General features: G+C 37.1%; 1 protein-coding gene across 1 annotated transcript in view; it reads right to left on the bottom strand.

The window, feature by feature from the left end:
* The window catches only part of TMPRSS11F (transmembrane serine protease 11F), a 73,959-nt gene that overhangs the window by 11,923 nt on the left and 48,199 nt on the right, over positions 1–13,837 (bottom strand). Inside the window, exons 7-8 of the mRNA XM_074318186.1 lie at positions 5,665–5,866; positions 2,196–2,455 (exon numbers count right to left, since the gene is read on the bottom strand). Coding sequence (XP_074174287.1) covers positions 2,196–2,455; positions 5,665–5,866 — 462 coding nt within the window. The remainder of the gene's footprint in view (positions 1–2,195; positions 2,456–5,664; positions 5,867–13,837) is intronic.

Genomic DNA, 13,837 nt, shown 5'->3' with positions numbered 1-13,837 from the left:
GTGGGTGTGTGGAGAGCTTTTGAAGTTCCAAAGCTCTTCCTCCACCAGATTCAGAATCCGTATGTTTCAGCAGTTCTGTTTACTCCTGCAGGGATCTGCCCAGATAGGTGGGGTCAGAGGCGGGGTGAGTTGTGAGAGGTGGCCCAGAGCAATGGCGGTGACCACCACCACAGTCAGTCCTGCTTCCACAGCTCCCTCCCCTTTGCCGGAACTAATTGGGCTGTGAATCTGTTTCTGCAGTCCACAGTTCCAGAACAGCAAATAGTCTACTCTTTTGATCTGACACTGGTACTCTTCCCCTTCTAGCACCGGGCAGGTGGGGACGGGGCGAGCTCTGGGAGGGTAGGGAGGTGGCCGCTAGTCTCAGTGCCTAAGGCTTCCGTTCTCTGCTCGGCAGTGAGGGTTTTAACCACCGTTTTCAGCCTTCTTCCCTCAGTCTTTTCTCCGAGGTCTCTGCCGTGAGCGTTGGGTTCAGCCGTGTCATATGCTGCCCTCTCAGCCCTGTGGGCCACAAGCGGAGCCCTAGCAGTCCGAGTTCTTCCCTCTCCCGCAGCTGTGGTAGTTCCGGGAAGCAGCAAGCTCGGCGCACTGAGCTAGGTCTGCGTCCTGTACCTGTGCGTCTCCGTCTCTGCACTTCCCTGTTTCCTCCTCCCCTGCTCGCGTGATTCTCTCACCTGTAGGTGATTTAGGTAGTGGGCCTCTTCCTCTTGCCTGTCTGCTGTGCAGGGAGTCCTTTGTGGAGTTATTGTTGTTCGATTAGTTGTAAATTCCAGGGGAGCTTTACAGAGGCTCAACTCATGCCGCCATTTTGATGACCAATCCAGTATTATTTTCTTAACAGTAATTGTTGCCTAATTTTATTTTCTGAGTGATAAATGTCTCAGAAATTAAACCATAATTTATGATTCTTTGCAACCACGTGCAAAGAACCATAAATATATGCACCCCAATATTATGTCATATTTGTGGATGTTTAAAAATTATGGGAATCTTTAAAACTACCTGCAACATTGTGTGTGTGTATAATATATATTATACATTGTTTTTTTTCATGAGGAGAGTATCCATTACAATGATCTTTTCCAACTCACACATTTTTCCGTATAAGGAAATTGAATCTCAGGGAAGTTGACTGATTTTCCAAAAGATATTCAAGTAGAAACCAGGATATGAGCTGCACAGAGCTATTTGCCCTACTCTATGCTGTTTTGTGTTATTTAGGGGTGTCTCTAAGCATGGGAAACAGAATGGATGCCAAATATGTGCTAACAATCGAACACCAGCACAGAACAGGGCCAGGAGTTAGGAGAGAACACTGCACAGTTGAGTATGGGATTAAAGCTGTTGGTGAGTTGCTCTGAGCAAACAATGAGGTAAGGGAAGACTAAAGGAGACTTAAAACAACCTCTCACAAAGTCAGGTTGGAGATACATGGGGCATTTGGGAAATCTTACATATAAGAGTTCTCTGGAAAAAAAAATAGATTAAGATGTATTAGCATTTGTCTCCTAGTTTATTCAGGATATCCTTGATAGAACCTTAAACATTTTTAATTTCCTACTTTAAAAGATTCAATTAATCTCTCTCTTTAAAGAGGATGAACTAGTAACTGGAAATCTTAAGTTCTGTTCTTTAGTTTACAAAATTTTAGAATTAATGTCTTTTAAACCTCCTATGAGGTGGGACAGAGGAAAAGAAATACGGAGTCTATTAACTAACCAGAAGGAACATTCTCAAAACAGTCACAAAGCATTCATGTTTTTGATCTCCATAAAGTTTCATTAAAATGAGGAAGAATTTAGACAAAAAAAAAAAGAAAAAAACCTATTAGAAGATCATGGTTTGAATTATATGCTAACCAGGAGTGTTTACATATGGGAAATATACAATTTGGATCATTTACTCCCTTGTACTCCCATAGCATTTTGTCCCTCTTAGAGCATCTAAAACAGTGTGTTCTTTTCTTCTATATTAACCTCTCCTTTCTGTGCACTGCTTCAATTAATTGTGAAATCCTCAAGAATAGGAACTTGATTCCTTTAACTTTTTAACCCTCAGCCCCCTGTTCTGCTCAGAGCCATACACATTGGAATCATCAACATTGTTTTTACTCAAAATCTAAAGAGGGATGCCCTAAGAGGGCTTGTTAGTGCTTAAGGCATATTTGTATTAAGTAAATTGGGTTGAATACTCACCATCATCTACAATAGATCCAAATCCTGTGACAAATACACTTGTTTTAGGTGGCAATTTTGTAGATGAATCTGGGAGGCAAACTCTCTGGACTATATTTGAAAACTCAACTCGGGTAGTGAGCTGAGCCAAAGCAATGTCATTTTCATTTGTTTCTCTACGGTAATGTTCATGAAGGATGATTTTCCCCACTCTTCGTTGCACTGTGGGTGATGTTATAGTTATACCAAAAGTAGCAGTCCATTGACTTGGGTCTTTATTTCTGAAAAACATTAAAAGGTAAAATTTATGCTTCAAAAAAGATTAAGACTGTATTTCTCCCCAACTATTGGGATTATACTCCTGGAAAATCCCTATGGTGAGAGAATTTGCAGTTGATGACCTTATTGAAAAAAGAGATTAAAAATACTGATGATATAAGAGATTATGAAAGCTCTGAAAATATTTTATATCCTCTAAAATAAAAAAAGAGAATAGCGACTAAATGAAATTTCCATGCTTTATTTGGATTAATAATAGTAATGGGCACTATACAATTAATTTCCAATTTTTTAATCCCTTGTTTATTAGAAACTGGTCAGATTATCTTCCATAATTTCAATGAAATGTGTATATATTAATTTTGATTTGTTTTGGATATTATTCATATGAAGAAGCATTTTCCCTTTGTATCCGACACTTCATCCATTCTTATTTTATAACTCACTTGTCAGCTCTTGTTTACTGGCTCTTACTGTGATCACTGAGACAAAGTGTAATTTGTTTCTTGTGAATACAAACTCTTATGTGTATACAGGATTGTTTCTCCACCCTGCACCCAGACCTTATCCTGACATTCAAAAACTGAGCAGCTCTAACTCATTGTCATGCTGTTAAAACTCCCACTGCCCTTTGATCTGGCCTGGTTAGTCCCTCTTTCTCCTTTTGAGTCTCTCCCTTCACGCAGATGCTTTTCTTTCCCACAAAGTTACACCACAATCAACTTCTGTCTAGTCCTACCATCTCTTTACTTCCCTATTTCCTCCAAAGCCCAGTTTCCTCTTTTTCTAATTATTCCCATCAAGAATGACTAGAAATATATAGAAACTTGAAATTCTCTTTGTAGAGGAAAATTATGTAGAAGGAAATCAGACAGAGAAGAGTTCAAAAAGGGGATTTCCTTGTTTATGTATTAGTGAATCATAAATGTTTAAGTGTAATGAAATATTAGTGGTTTTCAGAGTACTAGGCACTGCCCCAGAAATGAGTAGGCAGAGATCCAGGATGGGGACCAGGAGATGTGGAGGGCTCATCTCTCAGCTGTCTTAGTTATTTATACTTTAAAGTAAGGTTTTATTCAAAGCTGAAATCTTAGGGCTGAAGCTTTCATTTGAAAAATAGAATTCTGGAAGATATCAGACATATATGACTTTAGTCTTCATGGAGCTCCTAAACTAATTGAGTACATAAAACAAGTACCCTTTCTCTTCATGCATTGCCAACCAGAAAGGAAGACTTATGTAACAGGCCAGGTTCAACATACTTGTGCATAAGGACAGTGAGACTCAGAAGTTAAATGTGAGGGCAGAACCAGCTGGATATGCCCATGTGAGGGACATATCCAGCTGGTTAGTGTCAGGGAAAGATGACCCAGATCTCATGATATCCTGTCAAGAACTTTTTCCCCACCCACACTGTTTCCTTTTTCATGGACATAAAGATACTAAAATTTATCTTAAAATGATTTTTTAAACCTACACTATTCTGTAGGAAAAAAATAAAAATTTTAAAACTCTGGATAACTGTGACATTGTCTTCAAAGTACCCTGTATTTTTTCCTTCACAACAGTAGATATCATTCATAGTCATCCCTTTTCCCTTACATGAAATTATATCACCCTCAAAATTGAGGTTCATCACCTTTCCCAACCCTTCTATATCATTATTATAGGCATAAAATATGCTATAACTTCACTCATATTTTAAGAAAAACCTTCCTTTGAGTCCACAACCACCTTTACCTGTCAAATTTCTTTGCTCTTCTTCATTTAACAAATCTTTGAAAGTTTCATCCAAACTCACTAAATCCAATCCTTCTTCTATTCTCTCTTCAATTCATTCCCATCCCTGTTATATCACCACAATTTCTCTTATCAAAGTCACCAGTTATCTCATTTTATCAAATTCAGTGCCAATTCCCATTTAAGCCTATCAGCACACAGACTGCATTGGACCTGCCAAAACACATATCTCAATCACTATAGTTTATATTTTTCACTAAATATTAATTAATTGGCATTCTGGATTTATTATTTTTAATTTACATAAACAGAGATCAGTGATAAACTGAAATGGATGGCACTCCCAAAAATAAGTATGAAGATTGGAACACTATGTGAACAAAAAAATCAGAAAGCCTTAAAAAATTAGTGAAACTCAAGTTCACCTTAGGCATGATGCTAGTTATTCTGGGGGTTGTAAATACATATATGTGAGTCCCTTTTCTCTTCTCTCATAAGAGAGTAATAGACAATCACCTTAAATTCATTTAGTCATTCCCAGTACACATCAACCCCATAAATGAAGGTGTAGACACCTTAGAAAGAGTGTTACCCTTAGAAGGATGGTCAAGAACCTCCTAGACTCACCAAAGACGGTATCCTTGAAAGGGTGTGTGAACAGTTCCACTGTCCAGGGCTTCAGGCAGAGCTTTTATCTTTTGAGAGTTTAAAAAGAAAAACTTTCTGCACCCTGACGCTGAAACCTCAAGGGGGAAGGAAGGTATGTCCCTGATCTCCGGGGGCAATACGGTGCCTGTGTATACCCATGTATGTGAACTGACATAGCCGAGTTTTAAAGCTACGACTGTGAAAGCTCAAACAGATTGTTCCTGCCAGGTCCTGTATGACGAACCTTCCATACTGTGAAGTCAGTGAGACAAGGTGGCAAGTCTCTCGCAGCATCCACACACCTCTCTTGTCCACACAAGCCCACAGGGGTTCTTGGATGATGCAGTTGGGAGGGGGAGCTTCAACAGCGCTACCTCTGATTTTTTTCTTATTTATAAAGTGATAGTGGATATTGATAGTGGAAGGATAGAGGGAGTAACAGAAAACAAAATAAAACAGAAGAGGCTAGAATTTCTCCTTAAATATGTGGAAGAGTTTAAACTTGTTACATGTACAATAGTATTTACACTAAAATAATTTATGATATAGTAGGAAAGATAACAGTAGTGTCATGATAATACAGGAAAATATACAAGAACCATGAGAGTGATACAAATGAAACATCATAGATATTGAGAGAAGGGAAAAGGGGTGACTATGAATAGGGCATAGAGCAAGCATAATGTATTTTAGGGGACAGAGCAGGGTCCATCCATAATGGAGAGGAGGATAAGAGGGTGAGATTGGACTCTTCCCCAACACTGAATCAATTGATGGCAACTGATAATGAAAACAAGAGTCACAGCAGCCTTGAGGAACTTACCTGCGGAAGCAGTGAGCTGCTGTGAGCAGCCATGTGTTACTGATGAGGCTGGCTCCGCACTGATGGCCAGCCCCTTTGAGCTGGAGGCTGACCTGCCATGGCCACTCCCCTTCCAAAGATGTTTCCCTTCCTTGGATAATCCTTTCTGTAGAAGTGAATGCTGGTAGTGGCATGTTTGAGGATGTCATCCTTATTCCACAGCCTGTTACAGAAATATACATTAGCTTGTTTTCATAAAAAAGGAGAGGGGGGGGGGAATGCATATACTGACTTGCATTGGGTCCTGATGCTTAGATAATCTATTCTACCTGCTACTCTTTAACCTATTCCTAGCACTCGGTCTCTGAGGTTATTCTGTAAGGATCCTACTAATCCTATTGATGTTCAGAAGAAATACTAACATTTCAAGGCATCCAATGCAGGAATTACCTTCTGTCTCTCCATATAGTGCATACATGGATGAGTAACTAGGTAGACAATTAATTGAACATCAAAATATATAGATCCTCTGCTAAATATTTTAGGTAGATTTACAACAAAACACTTTTCAGATGAGTAAATTCATCCTTGGATAGAGAAGATAAATTGCTACAAGTCACCCAGCTGGTAAGTGAGAGTCGGATATAAAATTAGGAGGATCCACAACAATGTTTGTATTCTTATTAATGCAAGAGAGCCCAATACTGAATATAGGGCATGATTCTCCTTTGACATGAATGTATACACTGTCTTTGGAAAGCCTTGAATTTTAATAATCTTAAACAATAATCATCTCTTCTAGTTTTCTAAAATTTGGAAGTCTAGTTTTAAAACAAAATTCTGATTCCCTGATAACAAACCCTGAATTGATTAGACTTCAAATCAACCTTAAATAAAATTTGAAAGTATATTAGTATACTTTATTAATGTACCTTTTAATTATTTGTATTTTTATGAAGAATACATTTCTTTTTTTCAAAAAGAAGTTTTATTCAAAAACAGATAAAAATAGTTTCCTGAAATCATATTTACAAATACATCATAATTCACTCAGGGTTAAATAGCTTCAGCTTAAGCTGAGCATAAAATTGAACAAATAGGGTCTCTAGGTTAATATGGTATCGTATCAGTAATGCCTAACTCTCCCAACTTCCCCTCAAAATATGCATAAGGTAATAATAATATAAATAATATCTACTAGTTATGAGCCAGGCCTTGTACATACTGCTAGATATATTTTCTCTAATTTTCACAACTCTCAATAGTAGATGTTATTATCCTCATATTGCAGATGACAATTTTGAGTCTATGGTATTTTTCAAAGGCAAAAGGAGCAAAATCATCAAAAATTCTGGAAAGATAGCAAAACATTATAAATTCTTGTAGTAGCTTTCAGTAACTGCAATATCCAGTGGGTTGATTTGAGAAGCAACTTTTTGGACTACCCAAACTCTATCCTGTGAACTAAAACTATATGGAAGCAAGAAGTTTGACAAACTCATTGGCTCACTGCTGCTGTGATTCTCCAGCCCAGAAAAAAAGAGCTGCGCTGCACCTGTCCTCAGCCAAGCAGAAACTACAGTTTGAACCATCCCAGTATAACTCATCAACTCTTTTCTTTATGTGTGTATTCAGAAGCCACAATTCCCAGTATATTATCCTTTATAGGGATACAAAAGAGATGAGAAGTTCTATGAAAATGTAGTCACCTCATACATGGTCTGCATGTGTATCCCCAAAATTTATATGCTGAAATCCTAACCCTTAAGGGTGATGGTATAAGTATTTGGGGACTTTGGAAGATGCTAAGTGATGAGGGTTGAGCCCTCATGAATGGGATTAGAGGTTGATAAAAGAGGCACCAGAGAGATCCCTAGTACCTTCTCCCATGTAATGATGTAAGAAGTCTACAAGTCAGAAGAGGGCCTGCACTTGACCATGCTGACACCCTGATCCTACATTTCTGGCCTCCAGAACTGTGTATAATACATATCTGATGTTTATAAGCCACCCAGTCTGTGGAATTTTGTTACAGCACCTAGAAGGGACTAAGGCACCTCATGAAAAGCAATTTAAATAGAAAAAGGCAGAGTTCTGACATCATTGAATGATGCAGCTGGTGGTACAAACAGGGCGGTTGATGTTTTCATGTACTCTGCTTGCAAGAGCAGAATGTAAGCCTGCATCTAACTATACAGCATGATAAGGCCACCCAAATCAGATGATTTATAAACTCAGAAGACAGACATGTCTCTGAAAGTTATTTTCTATAAAAAAAATTTAGGACACATGTGTTTGTATCAGTAAAGATATACAAGAAAATATGACCTTAATATAACAAAAGCAGACAGCCATAGGGAAAAATATGCTTTGATAAGAGTACACACATAACAAAAGAGTTCTCTGTAATTAAATAAAATTGAAAACAATCACAAAAATATCATAGCAGATATAAAATCCACATGGAGGAGTAAAGAGAAAAATTGACACCAGACAATGGAGATTAAGTACTCAATAAAATAAATTAACAATGAAATAACAAGCTTAGGTATAGAGTTGACCAGATGGAGGAAAGAATCAGTGACATCGAAGATAGGAACCTGGAAATGACATGGATGGAAGAAGAAAGAGACTTGAGACTTCAAAGAACTGAAAGAACTCTACAAGAACTTTCTGACTCCATCAGAAAGAGCAATATAAGAATAATGGGCATACCAGAAGGAGAAGAAAGAGAGAAGGGAACAGAGAATACATTCAAACAAATTGTTGATGAGAACTTCCCAAACTTGTGGACAGAACTGGACCCTCGAATCCAAGAAGCAAATAGAACACCTAATTACCTCAATCCCAAGAGGCCTTCTCCAAGGCACATTGCATTGAAGCTGTCTAAAATCAACGACAAAGAAAGAATCCTCAAGGCAGCCAGTGAAAAGAAGACGTAACCTACAAAGGAAAGCCCATTAGATTATCATCAGATTTTTCAGTAGAAACTCTACAAGCCAGGAGGGAGTGGAACGAAATATTCAAACTATTGAAAGAGAGAAATTATGAGCCAAGAATAATATATCCAGCAAAGATATCCTTTAGATATGAAGGAGGAATAAAGACCTTTCCAGACATACAGAAGCTGAGGGAATTTTCTAATACACAACCTGCACTACAAGAAATACTAAAGTAGTCTATTCGACCACCATCAACAGGGACAATTTGTGGCAACCAAAACATAAAAAGGGGGAGAGTAAAGGCCTGAACCGGAATATGGGAATGGAGAAAGTAAGCATGCTGAAGAAAATGGAATACTCTAAATATCAAACTTTCTTTTACATAAACTTAATGGTAACCACTCAAAAAAATCCAGAACTGAAATATATACTGTAACAAAAGAAGAAACAGAAGGAAACTTCATATAATACTGCAACACAGAAATAATAGACAACAAAAAGGCAAAGAAACAATGGAGACACAGCCTTACCAGAAAACTAAAGATAGAATGACAGGAATTCCTCACATATCAATAATCACCCTAAATGTAAATGGACTGGACTCACCAATAAAAAGGCACAGAGTAGCAGATTGGGTCAAAAAAGTAAACCCAACCATATGCTGTCTCCAAGAGACACATCTCAGCTACAAGGACAAGCATAGACTCAAAGTGAAAGAGTGGAAATTGACATTCCAAGCAAATGGTTCCCAGAGAAAATCAGGTGTAGCCATAATGATATCAGATGAAACAGACTTCAGGGTGAAAAAGATAACAAGAGACAAAGATGGACATTTCATAATGGTAAAGGGGACTATACAACAAGAAGACATAACAGTCATCAATATTTATGTCCCCAATCAGGGAGCACCGAAATATACCAAGCAACTACTAACAGAACTAAAGGGAGAAATTGACCAAAACACAATTATACTAGGGGACTTAAATACATCATTGACAGCTATGGATAGATCATCCAAACAGAAAATAAATAACGAAATAGCAGCCCTAAATGACACATTATATGAAATGGACATAACTGATATATATATAAAGAGCACTTCATCCTAAAACATCAGACTATACATTTTTTTCTAGTGTACATGGAACATCTCAAGGATAGACCATATGTTCAGATATAAAACTAACCTCAGCAAATTTAAGAAGATTGAAATCATACCAAGCATATTCTCTGATCACAAGGCTTTGAAATTGGATATCAACTGCAAAAGGAAAGCAGGAAAAAACACAAATACATGGAGGTTAAACAACATACTTTTAAAGAACGACTAGGTCATAGAAGAAATTAGAGGAGAGATCAAAAGCTACATAGAAACAAATGACAATGAAAATACATCCTACCAAAATTTTTGACACGCAGCGAAAGCAGTTTTAAGAGGGAAATTTATATTATTACAGGCCTATCTGAAGAAACAAGAAAAATCCCAAATAAATGACCTCATGTTACACCTTAAAGAACTGGAAGAAAAAGAACAAATGAAACCCAAGGTCAGCAGAAGAAAGGAAATAACAAAAATCAGAGCAGAACTAAATGAAATAGAGAACAAAAAGACAATAGGAAAAATTAATGTGACAAAGAGCTGGTTCTTTGAAAAGATTAACAAAATTGACAAACCCTTGGCTAGACTCACTAAGATAGAAGGAGAGAAGACACTAATTCACAAAATCAGAAATGAAAAAGGGGAAGTTATCATGGACACCACAGAAAAACAAAGGATCATCCAAGAATACTATGAAGGACTGTATGCCACTAAATTCAATAACCTAGAAGAGATGGACAAGTTCTTAGAAACATAGAGCCTTCCAACGCTGAACCATGAAGAACTGGGTAATCTAAACAAACCGATCACCAGTAACGAAAATGAATCAGTCATCCAAAACTTTCCCAAAGCACGTAAAAGTCCAAGACCAGATGGCTTTAGTAGTGAATTCTACCAAACTTTCAAATAGGATCTAATACCAATCCTGCTCAAACTTTCCAAAAAATTGAGGAAGAGACAGTACTCCCTAACTTATATTACGAGGCCAACATTACCCCGATACCAAAACCTGGTAAGGACAAAACAAAAAAAGAAAACTATAGACCAATATCTCTGATGAATACAGATGCAAAAATCCTAAACAAAATTCTAGCAAATCAAATGAAACAATGCATTAAAAAGATTATTCATCATGACCAAGTGAGGTTCATCCCAGGGGCACAAGGATGGTACAACATATGCAAATCCATCATTGTGATACATCACATAAACAAAATAAAGGGCAAAAATCTTATGATTACATCAATTGATGCAGAAAAAGCATTTGAGAGATACAACATCCATTTATGATTAAAACACTTAATAAAATAGGTATAGAAGGAAAATACCTTAACATAATAAAGGCCATATATGACAAACCTCGCTAATCTCATAATTAATGGTGAAAAACTGAAGCCCTGTGATCTATGTTCAGGAACACGACAGGGCTTTCTCCTATCACCTCTGCTTTTCAACATAGTGTTGGAAGTCCTTGCCAGAGCAATCAGGCAAAAGAAAAATAAAAGGCATCCAAATTGGGAATGAAGAAGTTAAATTGTCACTCTTTGCAGATGACATGATGCTATATATAGAAAACCCTAAAGACTCCACCAAAAAGCTATTAGAAACAATCAACGAATACAGTAAAGTTGCCGGCTACAAAATCATCAACATACAAAAGTCCATTGCATGCTTATATACTAACAATGAAATCTCAGAAACAGAAATAGAGAAAAACAATTCCTTTTGCAATTGCAGCAAAAAGAATAAAATACCTAGCAATAAACGTAACCAAGAATGTGAAAGATGTATATGCTGAAAAGTATAAGACATTTGAAAAAGTTATTGAAAAAGACACAAAGAAATGGGAAGACATTCCGTGCTCATGGATTGGAAAAATCAACATAGTTAAAATGGCCATATTATCCAAAGCAATATACAGATTTAATGCAATCCCCATCAAAATCCCAATGGCATTTTTTAAAGAAATAGAACAAAAAATCATCAGATTTGTTTGGAACCACAAAAGACCCCGAATAGCCAAAGCAATCCTAAGAAAAAAGAATAATACTGGAGGTATCACACTCCCTGACTTTAGCTTGTACTACAGGGCCACAATAATCAAAACAGCATGGTATGGGCAGAAAAACAGACACGTAGACCAATGGAATAGAATTGAGAACCCAGAAATAAAACCACATAAATATGGGCAGACAGTTTTTGACAAAGAAGCTAAAAACATACAATGGAGAAAAGACAGCATCTTCAATAAATGGTGCTGGGACAATTGGATAGCCACATGCAATAAATGAAACTGGACTGCTATCTGTCACTATGTACCAAAATTAATTCAAAATGGATCAAAGGCTTAAGCATAAGACCTGAAACAATAAACTGCATAGAAGAAAACATAGATACTAAACTTATGGACCTTGTGTTCAAAAAGCATTTTATGAATTTGACTCCAAAGGCAATGAAAGTAAAAGCTAAAATAAATGAATGGGACTATATGAAACTTAAAAGCTTCTGCACAGCAAAAGAAACCATTGACAAAATAAAGAGGCAACCAACTGAATGGGAGAAGATTTTTGCAAACAGTGCCTCTGATAAGGGGCTAATATCCAAAATATACAAGGAACTCATGCAACTCAACAACAAAAAAAACAAACAACCCAATTGAAAAATGGGCAGAGGACCTGAAGAGACATTTCTCCAAAGAGGACATACAAATGGCAAATAGACATATGAAAAAATGCTCAACATCACTAATCATCAGAGAAATGCAAATAAAAACCACAATGAGATATCACCTCACCCCAGTCAGAATGGCTATCATCAACAAGACAAATAGTAACAAGTGTTGGAGAGGCTGTGGAGAAAAAGGAACCCTTATACACTGTTGGTGGGAATGCAGACTGGTGCAGCCATTATGGAAGGCAGTGTGGAGGTTCCTCAAAAAATTACGAATAGAATTACCATGTGACCCAGCATTCCCTCTCCTGGGTATCTACCCAAAACATCTGAAAACATTTATGCATAAAGACACGTGTGCTCCAATGTTCATTGCAGCTTTGTTTATGGTGGCCAAGACACGGAAACAACCAAAATGTCTTTCGATAGATGAATGGATAAAGAAGTTGTGGTATATATACACAATAGAATACTATTCAGCGGTAAGAAAAGATCATATAGGAACATTTGTGACAACATGGATGGATCTTGAGAGTATAATGCTAAGCGAAATAAGTCAGATAGAAAAAGCAGAGAACCATATGATTTCACTGATGTGTGTTATATAAACCAAAAAGAAAAACAGAACAAGACAAACAAATGAGAAACAAAAACTCATAGACATAGACAATAGTTTAGTGGTTACCAGAGGGTAAGGGGGTTGGGGGGTGGGAGAAGAGGGTAAGGGGGATCAAATATATGGTGATGGAAGGAGAACTGACTCTGGGTGGTGAACACTCAATGGGATTTATAGATGATACAGAACTATACACCTGAAATCTATGTAGTTTTACTAACAATTGTCACCGCAATAAATTAAAAAATAAAAAAGAAAACAAAACCCTTACATATGCTGCCTACAAAAGACTCACTTCAGATTGAAAGACACACAAAAGGGGCAGCCGGTTGGCTCAGTTTGTTAGAGCGCAAGCTCTTAGCAACAAGGTTGCCCGTTCAATCCACACATGGGATGTTGGGCTGCACCCCCTGCAACTTGATTGAAAACAGCAATTGGACTTGGAGCTGAGCTGCGCCCTCCACAACTAGATTGAAGGATAACAACTTGACTTGGAGCTGATGGGCCCTGGAGGAACACACTGTTCCCCAATATTCTCCAATAAAAATATTTGAAAAAAAGAGAGAGACACACACACAGACTGAAAGTAAAGGGATGGAAAAGATATTTCATGAAAATGGAAATGAAATTAAAAAAGTAAAATAAAAAATAAAAAGGCTAGTGTAGCAATACTTATACTAGACAAAATGAACTGACTCTGGGTGGTAAACACACAATGTGATATATAGATGATGTATTACAGAATCGTACACGTGAAACCTATGTAACTTTACTAAAATTGTCACTCCAATAAACTTTAATTTTTTAATTAACTTAAAATGGATTAAAGACCTAACCATAGGACTTGAAACAATCAATTGCATAGAA

The sequence above is a fragment of the Rhinolophus sinicus genome, linkage group LG02 (assembly GCF_036562045.2).
Source record: "Rhinolophus sinicus isolate RSC01 linkage group LG02, ASM3656204v1, whole genome shotgun sequence".
NCBI classification, from domain to species: Eukaryota; Metazoa; Chordata; class Mammalia; order Chiroptera; family Rhinolophidae; genus Rhinolophus; species Rhinolophus sinicus.
Note: the sequence above shows the minus strand (reverse complement) of the source record. Positions and strands in the feature narration are given on the sequence as shown.